This window comes from Mauremys mutica, unplaced genomic scaffold (assembly GCF_020497125.1).
Source record: "Mauremys mutica isolate MM-2020 ecotype Southern unplaced genomic scaffold, ASM2049712v1 000239F_np12_subseq_1343009:1457502_obj, whole genome shotgun sequence".
NCBI lineage: Eukaryota > Metazoa > Chordata > Testudines > Geoemydidae > Mauremys > Mauremys mutica.
The window spans coordinates 90,656-104,635 of NW_025422889.1; the positions used below are offsets into that span (position 1 = coordinate 90,656).

A 13,980-nucleotide genomic window follows, 5' to 3' on the forward strand; every position below is an offset into this window, starting at 1 on the left:
ACCTTTTGTCGATTACTCAATACCGTCTTAGAATATATGTATATATCTGGGATGTTCTAAACCTATTGCTCATGTCTGTGTGTGCTTAAATCTAATAACCTGCAGTGTTAGGCAAGAGCATCCTTATTTGCATTAATCCTTGATCAGACAGAATTGCTGAGTTCCTGTTGATTTCTTCCTTACACCTCCTGGAGTGAAATACTTAAGTTGCTCCTGTTGCGAGTTCTGATAACCCCAGGTAACGGAGTCCATGGGCAAGATTCAACGTTAGTATAAATGGATGCACCTCCCACTCATATAAACAGAAGTCAGCTCTGCTTATACCACGAGTGAATTTTATCCCATGTTGAAAGGGGGAGGTTGCAGCCTAGAAGCACAGAAAACTGAGGTGGAATTCTGCTGCTGTAAATAAACAAACATCTTTACAATTTTCTCTGATCGACCTGATTAAAGCACCAGAACCCATGAGATGCATGGACGCTTTTTATTATTGAATTGAGTTCAAAGAAGCAATCATCATGTATTCAGCCTAAACTAGAAAAACAACAAGTGAACTGAAGAGAGTGTTTGCATGTGTCCTTCTCTATGTGAAGCTGCCAAGTTTCATAATTCTGAAATTAATTTCAGTGGCAGATAATATTGCTATGGTTAAGGTTATGTAGTGTTTCCATTATATTCTTTGTGGTTTGCGTCTTAAAATAAAGCTTCTTTTGGACTTCAGCATCCCAAAGTCCAGAAACAAAGTAACTCAAACAACTCTCAAAAGAGTGTGTTTGTTCAAATATAAATTACATGCGTGTTGTTTAAAAAAAAAAGTTTAAGAAGCTCTTTTGCCCCCCACTTTGGTAAATGACTCATCTGCAATACAGTTTGATTGCTTTGGGTATTTTAACAAACAAAATAGCCAAAAATAGTGGCAATTAACAAATTATTAATGTTCAGTATATATGCGGTAATTTTTTAAAAAATCATAGAAATTTTTACAATGTGAGCAGAGTATTTTCGTTGAATAAATTGGCCTATCAGTTCAGTAATTCTTGAACACAGAATTTCCATGAGTCTCAGAGTCATTTCAATTGAGCATATCAAACATCTACAATAATTTTAAGGACCAGATTCTGCTATAACTCACATTGAGTAGACACTTACAATATGCAAAGTCTTATTGAAGTTAGTCGGAACCTGTAAGATACTACTCAGAATAACAGTTGGAACATCTGGACCTAAGTAACTGGATATATTTCATACTGAAAATATGTTTTCAGAATCAACACACATACTAAACTACTGTTTACTTGCTATAGTATAAAAGCTCATAAACAGAGTCATTATAGTTTCTGCTTATGCATTTGCATGTTTCCAAAATTAACAGACATTACAAATATGTATTTGATCAACAGACCATAACTCCAAATGGGGTTACTGAAATGCATTGGTTAAACACAACCACAACACTTGGAAAGTTGTTAATTACCTTCACTGTTAAAAAAAAGTACATCTTATTTACAGTTTGAATTTGTCTAGCTTCAATTTCTATCTACTGAATTTTGTACCTTTGTCTGCCAGATTGAAGAGTCCTCTATTATCAAATTTCTGTTTCCTGTATAAGTACTTATTGACTGTGATCAAGTCACCCCTTCACTTTCTCTTTGTTAAGCTAAATAGATTGAGTTCTTGAATCTGTCACTACAAAGCATATTTTCCAGTCCTTTAATTGTTCTTGGGGCTCTTCTCTGAATCTTCTCCAGTTTATCAAAATCCTTCTTGAACTGTGAACACCAGAAATGTACCCTGAAATAAGACTGAATCTCTGTCTGTAGATTGTAATTCCATCCTTAACTCATCCTGTTTTGCCTGAGTATTACAGTCCTTTCTGTGTGGGTCTTAACACAATAAATTATATCAGGTGCCTGTAATGTACAGTGAGGTAGGTTAAAGCTCTAGCAGCAATAAATTAAAGACTACTCCATAGTATTAATTCCCTCACCTTTGACATGTGTGTCACATCCTTGCACGTACTTGCACTTGGTTTGTAGAACCAGAGAATTACCTAAATTGAAGATGAAATTTAAAAAAAAAGCCTGTTCGGTCACTTGCCCCACCTTCCAGCCAGTGCAAGATAATTCCTCACAGTACATGTTCTAGTTCTTTGCCTAATTTAATTTTAAATGTTTTAAGGAATGAGGCTTCAAATATTTTCCTTCAAATAATGTTCTAGAATGTAACCAGTCTCTGTTTCAGGGAGTTTTTCTTCAAATTTAAGTTAATTTACCTATGTTTTAAAATGTCACTTCATTACTCCTACACCCTCTTGTATCATAAGTCACTCCTCACATGTGTATATGTACACACCTGTGCTAGGTTTGTGGAATGTAGCAATAAGCATATGTGGGAAGGGAATTCTAAATCCAAAGACCACTGAAATAAAAACTTGGTCATAGAATGACCCAAACCACGAAGCTGGGACCGCTAAAACATTGATGGTATCAGAGCGCAGATTCCCCTTATAGGATGAGGTTCAACAAGGAGGTCTCAAACAAAGACAGATTCTTCCCCATTATACTGTGTTTTTTTTAAACAACAGAACAAGCTTTATAAGTAGTCAGTATACTAAGCAAAGATAATACTTAATAAGGGACCACTCATCTCTTATCAAGCACTATTTTATGTCTACATTTCAAACTGTTTCACAAAGGTTAAGTAACAATTATTGATATGTTATTAACAAGGTAACTGATGCACAAAATGTTTAAGTGACTTACTAAGGGACACATGGCAAAACAATGGCAGAGTCAGGAATATAACCAAGTTCCCTCACTCCCAGTGCTGCTCTCGGTCCACTATATCACAGCTCCCATGGTGAAAGCAGATTTTGGAAAAGGGACTCCTACAGTAGATAGAACTCTGAAAGGCTACATATTTCAGAAATTTCTGGGTGATACCTTACAGTACACTACTTCATGTCTTCTATCCTATGCTCATTGTATGACTGTAACAACTGAATGCATTTTCAGAACCAATAGCCATTCTTAGTTAAAGAAACAATAGCTATTGAAAAACTATATGAAAATCACTGAAACATAAAATAGCTGCTGTTTACCCACATCCACAAACCAATACTTTGTGTCACTGTGTTTTTTGCTGTAGCAGCAGTTAACTAACATTCATTTCCAAGCTTTACCGATATGACAGGAGATGCAGGTGCATTAAAAAAAGCTTAAAAATTAAAACCTGTTAATTTCATTTTCTGTCAGTGTAACAGGGAAAATCATCAGTGGGGAAAAAAACATATATTTGTAGGGAAAGAAATTAAAGGTGGGTAAGGTAATATCTTTTATTGGAGCAACTTCTGCTGGTGAGAGAGACAAGCTCTGATGCTTACACAGAGCTCTTCTTCAGGTCTGGAAAATGTACTCGGAGGGTATGTCTACATTTCAATTAAAAATCCATGGCAGCCTATTCCAGCTGATTCCAGCGAGGTGGGGGGGTCCCTGAGCTTGTGCTGCAGACTGAGCCCAAATATCTACACTGCAGTTAAACAGCCCCTTAGCCTTAGCCTGGTGAGTTGGAGTGAGCTGGTGTGGGCCAGCCGTAGGAGTCTAATTGCAGTGCAGACATACACAGAGTAAATACAAGGTGGAACAGATGGTTAGCATAAGCAGTTAAAACATATTCAAGGCAAAATGGCCAGTTAACACCTCTCTAGTCATGGCGGGGGGGAGGGGGGGAGGGAAAGCTGGTGGGGGTGTTTATTGTGTAGACCAGGGCTTTGGAGCTATGCTCAGGCTCCACTCCAGCTCTAGGCAAAAACCTGCAGCTCCACTGCTCCGGAGCTGCTCCGCACTCCAGCTCCGGGCTCCGCTCCAAAGCCCTGGGTAGACTGAATACACACACTGGATTTATGGTTTATTACAACAATCTATAATCCACTAGCCCCTACCTCCCCCAACTATGTTTTGTTCTTTAGCCTTCCATGTCTCCATATATTTAACTGTTACACCACAAGGCAGCTTACGTCAACCTAACTCTGTAAGCATCTACACTAAAATGTCACTCCCACTGATGCAACTCACCTGCTATGCCGACTTAATAATTCCATCTTTTCGAGAGGCATAGTGTTTCGGTCGACGTAGTTAGGTTGACATAATGTCAGTGTAGACACTGCATTGCTTACATCGACTGTTGCTGCCTTTCAGAAGGTGTCCTACAATGCCCCATGCTGATAGTTAAATCATTGCAAGTGCTCCTGGTGCTGACATGCACTGCTGACACATGGAGCATACTGTGGACATGGCAAAAGCAATCTAATTACTCTGGTGGCTGTATGGCAACATAATTAGGTCTACATAATTTTGTAGTGTAGACATACCCTAAGGAAGAGTTTTGTGTAAATCTGAAAGCTTGTTTCTCTCAGCAACAGAAGCTGGTCCAATAAAAGACATTACTTTACCCACCTTGTCTCTCCAATATCCTGGGACCAATATGAACACAGAAAAACTGCATATAACACAGAGAAAGAAATGTCATTTATAAGCTTCTAGAACTTTATTGAAAACATTACAGGACATATTACAACCCATAAAGTACTTGACAGCATCCATTTCATGTGTATTTAGCACATTAGCAGAAGGATTAAATGGCTGACATTTCTAAACTTGAAATTCAACTAGACAGGATATAGCCATTCATTTGCATAATGTATGAACAAAATGTAAACTTAGTATTTAAGTAAGTTTAGAGATCAGGCCAAACAATAAATTAAATTAGGGCTTGGTCCAAACAAATAACTTTTTATGAAAAGAGAGAGACCCAGAAACCAGCCCAGCTCCCTGGAGATATGGGAGCCTCAGATTCAAGTACCTGCTCTGTCTGATCTAGTCTGTCTCAATGGCTCCTGCTGGAGCTATTCCTATGTGTAAATATTCATTGGGACACAGAGACACACATTAACTCTACAGCTTTGTGGTCAGCACAGTCACCTGGGCTGTGAGAGACCCAGAATCACATCTCTGCACCAAATTGGACAGCACAGGACTTAAACTTGGGTTTCCCAGAGTTCAGGTGAGTGCCCTAACCATAGGACTGGATGGTCTTTTTCTCTCTCTCTCTAAATTCCATCTTGGACCTTACAATCCTTTCCTGACAAAATTTTTGTGGAAACTTGTATTTCCAGAAAAAAGTTGGTTTCAACAAATCAGTATTTTACAATGAAAAATGTTCAGTCCAAAAATTCTCAACCAGCTCTACTTGCTGTAAAAAAAAAGCTGAGGGGGAGGGCTTATTTCAAGTCTGAATTTGTCTAACTTCAACTTCCAGTCACTGGATCTTATTATACCTTTGTCTGCAAGATTGAAGAGCCTTCTCTTACCAAATATCTATTCCCCACGTTAGCACTTATAAATAGTGATGAAACAGTCCTTAACGTTCCCTCAATAAGCTAAACAGATTGAGCTCTATGAGTCTTTCACCTCAAGGCATGCTTTCCTTGCTAGGGGGAGGGAGAGCTCAGTGGTTTGAACATTGGCCTCCTAAACCCAGGGTTGTGAGTTCAATCTTTGAGGGGGCCACCTAAGGATCTGGGGCAAAATCAATACTTGGTCCTGCTAGTGAAGGCAGGTGGCTGGACTCCATGACCTTTCAAGGTCTCTTCTAAGAGTAGGGTATCTCCATTAACTCAATAAAAAATATATTTTTTTTAATTTCCAATCATTTAATCTTCTCCAAACTGTCTAATTTTTCAACATCCTTCTTGAATGATGGACACCATATTCCATAATGGTCACACCAATGCCAAATTCATAGGTAATATAACCTCTCTGCTCCTGTTTATTCCTATTTATTCATCCAATGATCACATTAGCCTTTTTGGCCACAGTGAGCTGATGTTCAGCTGAATATCTACCATGACCCCCAAGTCTTTTTCAGAGCCACTGCTTCCCTGGATAAAGTCCCATATCCTGTAAGTATGGCCAGGGCCGGTGCAACCATTTAGGCGACCTAGGGATTTGGGGGGCACCATTTTCTTCAACAGCGACCGCGGCGGCCGGATCTTCAGCCGCCCCGGTCACCGCCAGCATTTAGGCGGAGGGAGCTGGGGCAGGGGAGCGCAGAGAAGGCCGCCTGCAGCAAATAAGTGTGGGGGGGGCAACACGCAGGGGAACTCCCTGCCCCAGCTCAACCCTACCCAGCCTCCTCCCGGAGCACGCCGTGGCTGCTTCACTTCTCCTGCCTCCCAGGCTTGCGGCGCCAATCAGCTTAGGCACCGCAAGCCTGGGAGATGGGAGAAGTGAAGCAGCCACGGCATGCTCGGGGTGTTCGTGCGCGGAGCAGGGGTGAGCTGGGGTGAGGGGGTGCCTCAGGACGGAGGGTGGGGGGGTGGGGAGCTGCCGCGGGGGAGCGCCTCAGGGTGGAGGTGGGGAGCTGCCCTGGGGGGGGGCGCCTCAGAGTGGGGGCACGGGCGGGGGGGTGCAAGGTGGAAGTTTCGCCTAGGGCACGAAACATCCTTGCACCCGCCCTGAGTATGGCCTATATTCATTGTTCCTAAATGCATACGTTTATATCTATCTATATTAAGATGCATATTGTTTGGTTGCACCCACTTTACTAAGCAGTCTTTATCAGTAACCTATTATTAACACTTCCCAAATCTTTGTGTTGTCTGCAGACTTTATCAGTAATTATTTTATTTCCTTCCAAGTGATTGATAAAAATGTTAAATAGCATACGGTCTACATCCAATCCTTACATTACACTATTATCTTTATCTACCAAACCACTTTTTTCCTGGGCAGGCTTGAGAATAATCCCCCAAACCCCTACATCCCCTTTCCTGGGGAGGCTTGAGAATATATCCTCACCAATTGATACAGGTGAACACAGATCCAAACTCTTGGATCTTAAAACAATGAAAAAATCAATCAGGTTCTTAAAAGAAGAATTTTAATTAAAGAAAAAGTAACAGAATTACCTCTGTAAAATCGGGATGGTAAGTATTTTACAGAATAACAGAAGACTCAAGAACACAGAGGATCTCCCTTCTAGGCAAAACCTTAAAGTTACAAAACCAGGTATAAACCTGCCTCTTAGATAAAGGAAATCACAAGCCAAAATAAAAGTAAGCTAACACATTCCTTCACTAGTACTTACTAATACTAATGGAGTTGGCTTGCTTGCTTTATTGATCTGTCTCCGGCAAGCACACAGAACAGACAAAGAACAGACAAAACAAAGCCTTGACCCCTGTCCCAGATTTGAAAGTATTTTGTCCCCTTATTGGTCCTTTTGGTCATGTCCCAGCCATGTTACCTGAGCTTCTTAACCCTTTACAGGTAAAAGGAGTTTGTGCCTCTGGCGAGGAGAGATTGTATAGTACTGTATACAGGAAGGTTGTTACCCTTCCCTTTATATTTATGATACCACCTATAATGAAGGTACAGTTTTGGTTGGTTTGTTTATATAGAATATATCCATTATATTTCCTTGTCATGACTGGATTCTGTCCTGGCTACCCTTCCACCATGGCTGTAGTGCACCAATGGGGTGACACCTTGGATAGGTGGAAAACCACAGGCCTTGTGGGCATCACAGGGCACTCTACTGCTTCTCCACACATACCTTCAAGGGGCTTCTTGAATGGCTAGTCAGCTATACAAGCTGAGGAGTTAAAAAGGGACCACACTTGGTTTCTCAGTATATTTTAATTGTACTGTATAACATACACATTTTGTTTAATAGTAATTGTAGTGGTCTATTTATATACTTTGAAAAAAAATCAGTTAAACATTTTAATGTAAAATAAAAAAAGTTATCACAAGAGTAAGCTGTTTACTTGATAAGGCTTTTACACTGTAATTACAAAACTGGACTGAGTAAAAGGGGCAGCAAAAGCTTCCAGTAACGGCCGAGGAACTAGATATTACGCTCTTAACAGCATTTGCAGCTTAAGAATCTATTTATGAAGACCAAATTCATTGTGAACTCTAACATTTTAAAGAACTACTTTCAATAGTTTGAACACAAATATGTTTAATGACATACATTTGTAATAATATAGCCTTATCTACTTAAACAAGAGCTTTCTCCAAAGCCCATTTAACTCAATATGAGTTCTTTACGTTAACTTCCATCAGCTTTGGATTAGGTCCTAAGTGTCTGTGTCGTGTGTTAAATAATTGTTTGTTTGTTTGTTTGTTTTTTTAAATGCATATCTATATCTATACAGCACTCGTGCTATTGGCAATTTTAATATTAATATGTTTCACAATTTAAAACATTTTTATACTCTAGGTTCTAAATATTACTGATGGAATCTACAGTTCTAAATTTCCCCATGAAACTTTTAGGACCTAGATTTGATTTGCAAATGCTGAACAAGAAATTTTAATATTTATTTTCAAATAGATGATTCAGCTAAATAAAAAATGCAGAGCAACCTTCATATTTTTAATTTATTCTTGGTTATTCATTCTCAATTAGAGATAATTCAATCAGATTGGGAAAATAATCTACTGCACAGCAGTCAAAACTCTATCCATGGCAGAATAGTGGATCAAATTAAAAAAAACCAAACCCTCCACTTAGTAACTTTTTTTTTTTAAAGATTACATTCTGCCAAAGAGGAGGGTACCAGATACAGAAATAACCAAAAATATATGGCCTTCACCAGTATTCTTCTTCTTACTATTATTGAGAAGAATTAGTATAAGAGTCATTACTGAAAAGCTTTATTTTCTCATTCAGGTTTAGCTCATCTAATAGCATGAAGTGGAACAAGCAGAACAAGTTAAGAACTACTGCTCAAGAGTCACATTCTAGCATATATTGGGTTGATTTTGTAGCCCAGAAGCCCTGTAATCTCACTCATTATACATGTTTGTTGACAAATATACTTGGTGAAAAAAATGCTAAAAATGGTGGCATCTTTCCATTCTTTTTTTAATGAGAAACAAATAACTAGTATGACAAATATTACCAATGGAAAAATGACATTGTCTATTGAGAGACTTTAATATGTAGCGAAATGTACTTCTTTTCTAGTACAGGCTAAACTGGCTTGTGATATAATACTTCTATCATTTCCAAAGGAAGGAAATAGCTAACTTTAAATAAATAAAGCAAATGGCCACAATGTCCTACTTGCTAGCAGTACGAGACAATTGAGACAATTTAGCTACAGTCTTTCAATGAGAGAGAAATCTAACTGGGATACATACTTGTGCCCATAGTTTGTGAATGTGGAGCTTATGTGCTTAAAGCTAAGCTAGTGAGTATACCACAGCAATCTAGGCCAAAAAAAATGGCTACATTTAAAACTAGTGACAATCACATAAGTGTCCTCTATTTATTTATATGTGCTAATATTTTTCAAAGGAATTAGAACTTCAGAAGTCAAGTCATAATATACATTGTTGCAATGTATTCCAATATTAGTTTTTAGCCGGTAGAGATCAGTGACAGAGAAGGCTCACCTCACTTACAGTGCAGGTAGCTCCCTGAACAGACTAAATAAATACTACTCACAAAGCTGAACAATAAATTATTGGGCTCAGTGCAGGAATTATTGGAGACATTTTATAGTCTGTGCTATGTAGGTCAGAATTGTTGATCTAATGTTTCATTTGGGTGTTAAAAGTAACGTATCTATAAAAGCTCTTTTTTAAAAATAAACTCCTTTTTCAGGATACAATCTAAATGTAAATGTAAACAGATACAGAGAGGACACACCACTGGTTATGAAATTTCCACCATGCAACTGTAATAAGGTTCAGATACAAGTGAGTTGGGTAAGGTATAAGTAAACTTCAAACTGAATAGCCAAGTTTCGAAGCCGGTGATTTAATCTCTGCCCCATCAAATATTGCCCGGACGAGCAATGAATGAAGTAAGAGGGATATTCAATGGTAAAAGCAAAAGGCAATTGTACAACCCTCTCGATTCCCATTTCTTTTGACTTTTTATGTGCAGCGTGTCAAGCATACAAAAGGTAGCTGAACTGAGTTTGTTCATCACTACCTTTTTAGGTTGATGCACAATCTAAAAAGAAAGAGGTGCAACAAGGATTAATACTGACACACAGAGAGTTTTAACCTTCCACACAATGTATGGAAAGCATAATACTGTATGAAATATAGGGAAATACTTAGGTCCACATTGCACAAAAAGTTATCAAGCTATTAATGGAATTTATTTGAGTTCACTGGTTGATATGGCAAAGCTATCCTAAGGTACATTCCAACACCAGAAATTTTGCCCTTTGTACATGCAATAGAAGGATGCTACCACTGGAAAAATTTAATCCAAAATATTTCAGTTGGAATTTTGCTTCTGTTTTAATTTATATTTCTTGCAAAGACTGTGATATAAAATTATATGTCTGAGTGCATATGGTTTTATTGAAATGGGAATATCTCATCCAATCAGAGTGCAGGGAGTAAAGGGTCTCAAGCAAAGCCCACTTGAAGTCAATGAAGGTAATTCCATTAATTTCTTTTCACTTTAGATCAGACCCTTGTGGAGGCAAAAATATGTATTTTTCTTCCATTCACTAATTCCCTGTACTCTGTTTGGCTCTGGGAGAATCTGACTGGCAGAATCACTGTACAGTTATTTTTCAGTAATGGTACTATGGATATGGAAATATCTCTAACCTAAGTGGCTACTACAATCAATCTGCTCTGCTTCCTGTACTCAATAGTCTCATTTTTGCCACCAGTCAAGATGCCATGTCACTCCCTTCAAATGAAGCAGAGAAACTCCAAAATGTACATGAAAAAAGAAAAAAAATACCAGCAAGCAAATAGCATTGTGAAACCACTGAAAGGGAATTGTTAAATAGTTGACTGTGGCCCTGCTCCTGCTCCTATTGCAATTAGCTGGAGTCTTGCGGTTGATGTGATTAGGGGTAAAATTATGCCTTTTTTCTAATACCTCTCTGCCCTTCATCACTCCTCTCCTGCACAGTTCTTGTTCCCACAATAACTGCCATCTACTTATGTTTTTGTTTATACTGGAAGAATCTTATCCTTTCCCATCCCATTCAGTTATGAAAGAAAACATTGTAGAAACAAATGTATTGCAGTTATGGTGGGGTGAAGAGTCTCTCTGAGCTGTATGAAGGAAAGTTGGGAGCAAAAGACAAAAATGAGGAGAGAAGAATAGATAAGAGGAGTAAAGAAAAGGTGCAAAATGTTCAGGACGAAGTTTTCAAAAATGTTCTTCATTTTGGCTGCCTCAATTTTTGGGTCCCCAAATTTGGACACCTGCAGATTGATTTTCAGAAGTGCTGGGCACCTAAAGCTCCACATGTCTCAAGATGGGCACCAAGAAATTAAAGAACCCAAAATAAGAGGACACCTTTAAAAGTTTAGCTCCAATTTTTGACAGTTCAACTTTTAGTAATTTGACAGCATATTTTGTTTTATATTTTCATTTAAAATGTTAGGATTTTTATACCACAGTGCTATGACCTTGTAAACATAAAACATCCCCCAGTTCTAATAGAAGCCTATCAATTGTTTTCTACATTAGTTTTCTACTTATTAAAAAAAAAGACAATACACATTTAGACTTTTTATCTCTAATCCTATAGAAACATACATGAAAGGCTGCTTTACCTTGTCACCTTCAGAAAAAGTTATTCCATCGATGGCTCTTTTCCAAGTAATTTCTGGGACAGGTTCTCCTTCTGCCTCACATATCAGTGTTGTTTGACCATTTTCAAATGTGGTTTCATTTTTAAGATGTATTATCTGAGGCTGTACTGTTAAAAGTATAAATTATATTACTCACTGTGCATCAGAAACATTACATAGCAGTCTATCTTTAAATGTCCTTTTTGTTTTAAAAGTTCATTCATGTTTATTCCATTGGGATTATCAGCAGCACTATTTCAAAATCCATGGGACAACACAGCAAAATGAACTGCAGAGTGGGACTTATTTTTTAAAACATTGTAGGTCAAAATTGAATACACACCTTGCATTATTATCAAGTTAAATACATCCTATGAAAAAACAAACAAACAGCATGAACATAATATTAAGGCAAAGAAATCAAGCACTCAGGTGTGCAGACATGAAATGTTCAAGTTGAAATCTCAACATTACTTCTGCTCCTTTGTACTTATGCCTTAAAACATTGATATTGAAATGATCCTGAGTTTGAGGCCTGCTCTACACTTAAAATGTAAATTGAACTAGCAGTGTATCTTAGGAGGTGTTAAAAATTCACATGCTTGAGTGCCACAGTTAAGCCAACTTAGCCCCCGGGATAGACGTGGCTAGGTCAATGGAATGATTATTTCACTGACCTAGTTACTGCAATTTAGGGAGATGAATTACCTTTATTGACAGAAAAAGCAATTTTATTGCTATAGACTGCAGCTGTGACATGGTAGTACCTGTAGTGTAGCCATGCCCTGAGATCACTCAGATATTAAGACAGACCAATGCCCTATACTACGTTAACTATGAATCAGTCTAAACCTTTTTAGCCTGCTGAATTTAACCTTTCATAACTGCAAAACTATTAAAACAATTTTCTCCAAACTGAGGCCCTGATCCTGAAGAGATCCATGCAGGTGGACTCTTGACAACTGGAAATCCACATGGATGCAAGGGTCCATATGCATGGACAACATTACAGGACCAGAGCCTTTACTAATGCTAAATTATTGTGTGCTAAAGCCTCAGTCAGAATACAAGTTCCATTGTGCTTGGTGCTTTAAAAACACAGTTCCTGTCCCAAAGAACACATTTTAAAAAAGATAAAAAACAAACATACAAAAATAGACAAAGGTTGGGGGAAAGGGATACAACATATAAGCAAAGTGATTAAGATAAAGATGGTCACACATCTTATTTCCATTTTTTCTATATAGTTATACTATTAGGATTTTGCTCAGTCTTCCACCCACACAAATCATTTTGAAGTAAAGAGTAAAGCATGAAAAATTTTAGCCTGATAGTTGAATAGTTTAGAAAGTAATGTGTGAGAAAACAAAATTGTTTCCAAAAATATTTCCATGATTTCCCCTAACTATAGTGGTCACTGTTGTCTATTGCTACCATCCCATACAGCCTCTTTTAAGGCAAACACAAGTGGTTACAGTGGTGACCGCTGTGTCAAGTATATTTGACAAAGCTAACAAATTTCAATACTCTAAACATTTGCTGCTTATTTTGAGACAAACTCTATAGTCTTACCCTTGGTGTAACCCCAATGACGTAAATGTGATTTCATGCAGAACAAATCGGTGAAGAATTTCACCCATTATCTCTCTTTCCTGTTTATTAAATTCAGTGACCACTGGAACAATACAAGACTGTTTCATGTTAAAATTTTAGATATGGAACTATCCATAAATAAATGAATAAATAAATAAATTCTGTTTCTACTAAGGATGTTTGCATCCATGCAGGAAGAAGATAAGACATGGTCAAAAGTTTAGGGGCATAAAATAGAGGCAGGTCACTAATATTACTTCATTTTTAACCAGATTTTCCCAATTTGGTTCTCAATGCAAAATGTGGTATCTATGTGAGAACCATTGACCTGCATGTCATACATTCTACAGTATTAGTAGTTGCTCTAAAGTCAGGGCTTAAGACAGTTTCCCATAATAAAATCCTGATTTCTAACTCACACATGCATGCACACACCAAATTTCCCCCAAAAGAAACAAATTCCCCCAACATTTTACATGGTACGTCTCATCCCCAGAACAGGGATTATTTTTAAATTAAGAAAATAATTAAAATGAGTTGTAAAATTACAATGTTTAAAAACTTTCTATGCCAGTAAAAAATTGAAGATCCCCCTAACTTTTCTGTCTCATCATAGCTCCAGAAAGGCTTACACTGCAAACTTCAGTTCTGTTTAATTTAGTTTCCCTTGCTGAGAAGTACCTTTTAGTGTCTCTGCAGGAAGTTAGTGGGAGAGTTATAAAAATGTTTCATATTAAAAAAAAGTATATAAGAACAT

The 13,980-nt window shown here is 37.8% G+C and overlaps 1 protein-coding gene across 1 annotated transcript in view; it reads right to left on the minus strand.

Annotated features, from left to right (window-relative positions):
- LOC123357025 (neural cell adhesion molecule 2-like) overlaps nucleotides 1-11,758 on the minus strand; it is a gene marked incomplete at both ends in the record, with an annotated part of 83,937 nt that extends 72,179 nt beyond the window's left edge. The window contains one exon of the mRNA XM_045000288.1: nucleotides 11,613-11,758. Within this exon, the coding sequence (XP_044856223.1) occupies nucleotides 11,613-11,758 (146 nt within the window). The remainder of the gene's footprint in view (nucleotides 1-11,612) is intronic.
- Nucleotides 11,759-13,980: the final 2,222 nt, after the last annotated feature.